This window comes from Alosa sapidissima, chromosome 3, assembly GCF_018492685.1.
Source record: "Alosa sapidissima isolate fAloSap1 chromosome 3, fAloSap1.pri, whole genome shotgun sequence".
In the NCBI taxonomy this organism is placed as follows: Eukaryota; Metazoa; Chordata; class Actinopteri; order Clupeiformes; family Clupeidae; genus Alosa; species Alosa sapidissima.
This window is the reverse complement of record NC_055959.1, coordinates 39,856,679-39,859,178: the sequence shown is the minus strand read 5'-3', so window position 1 is coordinate 39,859,178 and position 2,500 is coordinate 39,856,679. Positions and strand designations below refer to the sequence as shown.

The 2,500-nt window shown below is 48.1% G+C and overlaps 1 protein-coding gene across 1 annotated transcript in view; it reads left to right on the top strand.

Moving 5' to 3' along the window:
- The window catches only part of antxr1c (ANTXR cell adhesion molecule 1c), a 57,578-nt gene extending 56,895 nt beyond the window's left edge, over window positions 1–683 (top strand). The window contains exon 18 of the mRNA XM_042086593.1: window positions 405–683. Coding sequence (XP_041942527.1) covers window positions 405–683 — 279 coding nt within the window. The remainder of the gene's footprint in view (window positions 1–404) is intronic.
- The last annotated feature ends 1,817 nt before the right edge of the window (window positions 684–2,500 follow it).

Here is a 2,500-nt window from a genome sequence, read left to right as displayed (position 1 = left end):
AACGTGTGTGTGTGTGTTTTCTCTCTAACGTGTGTGTGTTTGTGTTTGTTCTCTCTCTAACGTGTGTGTGTGTGTGTGTGTGTGTGTGTGTTCTCTCTAACGTGTGTGTGTGTGTGTGTTTTCTCTAATGTGTGTGTGTGTGTGTTTTCTCTCTAACGTGTGTGTGTGTGTGTGTGTTCTCTCTAACGTGTGTGTGTGTTTTCTCTCTAACGTGTGTGTGTGTGTGTTCTCTCTAACGTGTGTGTGTTCTCTCTAACGTGTGTGTGTGTGTGTGTTCTTTGTAACGTGTTTGTGTGTGTGTTTGTGTTTTCTCTCCAATGTGTGTGTGTTTGTTCTCTCTCTAACGTGTGTGTGTGTGTGTGTGTGTTCTCTCTAACGTGTGTGTGTTCTCTCTCCTGCTGCAGGGTCGCTGCATTAACTTCACCCGTGTGAAGGAGGAGGCGGCCAAGGCTCCGCCCATCCGGCCCATGCACACGCCCCCTGCACCAGACCACCGTCCTCTGATTCGCCAGGCCAGCCCCCCTCCCCCGGCGAGCCCGCCCCCAGCAAGCCCGCCCCCCAGAGGTCCTCCACAGACCCAGCTGCCCCCGGCCCCCCCTGGCCCCCCCCCATCCCGCAACCCCCCCGGCCTCCCGTGCCCCCCGCCAGCACGACCCCCGCCCAGCCTGGACGCCCGGCGCTGAGAGAGAGAGAACGGACCCCCACCACCCCCCCCCCCCCCCCCAAGCAAGACATGATATACACACACACACACACACACACACACATATAGTGATCATGTCGTAATGGCCAAAGTGAACTGTCACCTTTTATTTATGGGAGTGGGGGTTTAGACAGGTAGCATGGGGGAAGTGCTTTGTTGCTGGGCAGCAAAAATGTTAAATATTATTTTAAAAATAAACAAACAAAAAAATAATGACAAAACAAAACAAAAAGGGGAAAACAATATTTTTCAGCCAACTACTGAGTTATGATGAGCAGTCAGGTCCTATTAATGCAAGGTAATCCTATAGTGACCATAAGTATTCTGTAAGTTCTTTTAGTGGCCATAAGCATTCTGTAGGTTCCTATAGTGACCATAAGTATTCTGTAGGTTCCCATAGTGACCATACACATTCTGTAGGTTCCCATAGTGACCATAAGTATTCTGTAGGTTCCCATAGTGACCATACACATTCTGTAGGTTCCCATAGTGACCATAAGTATTCTGTAGGTTCCCATAGTGACCATAAGTATTCTGTAGGGCCCCTTTCCTCTCCACCATCAGCAGGCTGCTGTCCCCACAGTCCTGAATATGGATCAATTACAGTAGGATCACAAGCCGTCAGGATATTGGAATATCGGAACATGGGTCAATTAGGATCACAGGCTTTCAGGATATTGGGAAATGAAGTAGAGTCCGCGTCCACGACCTGAATGGCTGGGTGTTTAGTGTAGTCCACTGATCTAAATGGTGTTTAGTGTAGTCCGCTGATCTAAATGGTGTTTAGTGTAGTCCACTGATCTAAATGGTGTTTAGTGTAGTCCACTGATCTAAATGGTGTTTAGTGTAGTCCGCTGATTTGGGGTGCATTTCCCAAAAGCATAGTTGCTAACCTGTTAGCAACTTAGTTGGTTGGCAATGGGAAATTGCATTGCAACCAACAAAGTTGCTAACTTAGTTAGTAACTATGCTTTTGGGAAACATACCCCTGAATGGATAGGTGTTTAGTGTAGTCCGCTGATCTGAATTGTTGGGTGTTTAGTGTAGTCCGCTGATCTGAATGGTTGGGTGTTTAGTGTAGTCCACCGTGCCAGCCGGTACTCTGAGCTCTGTGTGGTTTGATCTCCGTTTCTCGAGGTTAGCGAGTAATGTCGGTTTTACCGCTCGAGATGCTACAGCCAGTAGCTAATGCAGCCAGGCAGCTACAGCGCTACACTCTGGGGGCATGTCCTTACTGGCTCCAACTCAAGCTGGGTAAAACCGATTGTTGTTGCGTATTTTCCGCAACAACAACAACGACAGTACTCTGTGACCTATGAGGAAATGGAGATCTATGTGAAAGCTTGCTGGATTTCTCCTTGAACAGTCATGGGTGGGCCATGTGTGTGTGGTGATCGTAGGGGGCATGTTAAGCTACGTCATGGGTGTGTGGTGATTGTAGGGGGCATGTTATGCTACGTCATGTGTGTGTGGTGATCATAGGGGGCATGTTATACTACGTCATGGGTGAATGTGAGGTGAACCCGGGAGATTAGTTATGTTATGTTACGTTATGGGTGTGCGTATGTGTGAGGTGGGGGTGTGTGAGAGTGTAAGTTTGGGTGTGTGTGTGTATGTGTCTGCTTGTGTGAAAGATAGACCGAGAGAGAGAGAGAGAGAGGGGATGCAGTGATTATGCAACTGAAGGCTGTCCAGAGGACAAAGCAAGAATAACTTTCATGAGAGTCTGGAAGTCTGAGAGTGTGTTATGGGTGTGTTTGCCTATTAGAGTGTGTTATGGGAGTCTAATGACTATTA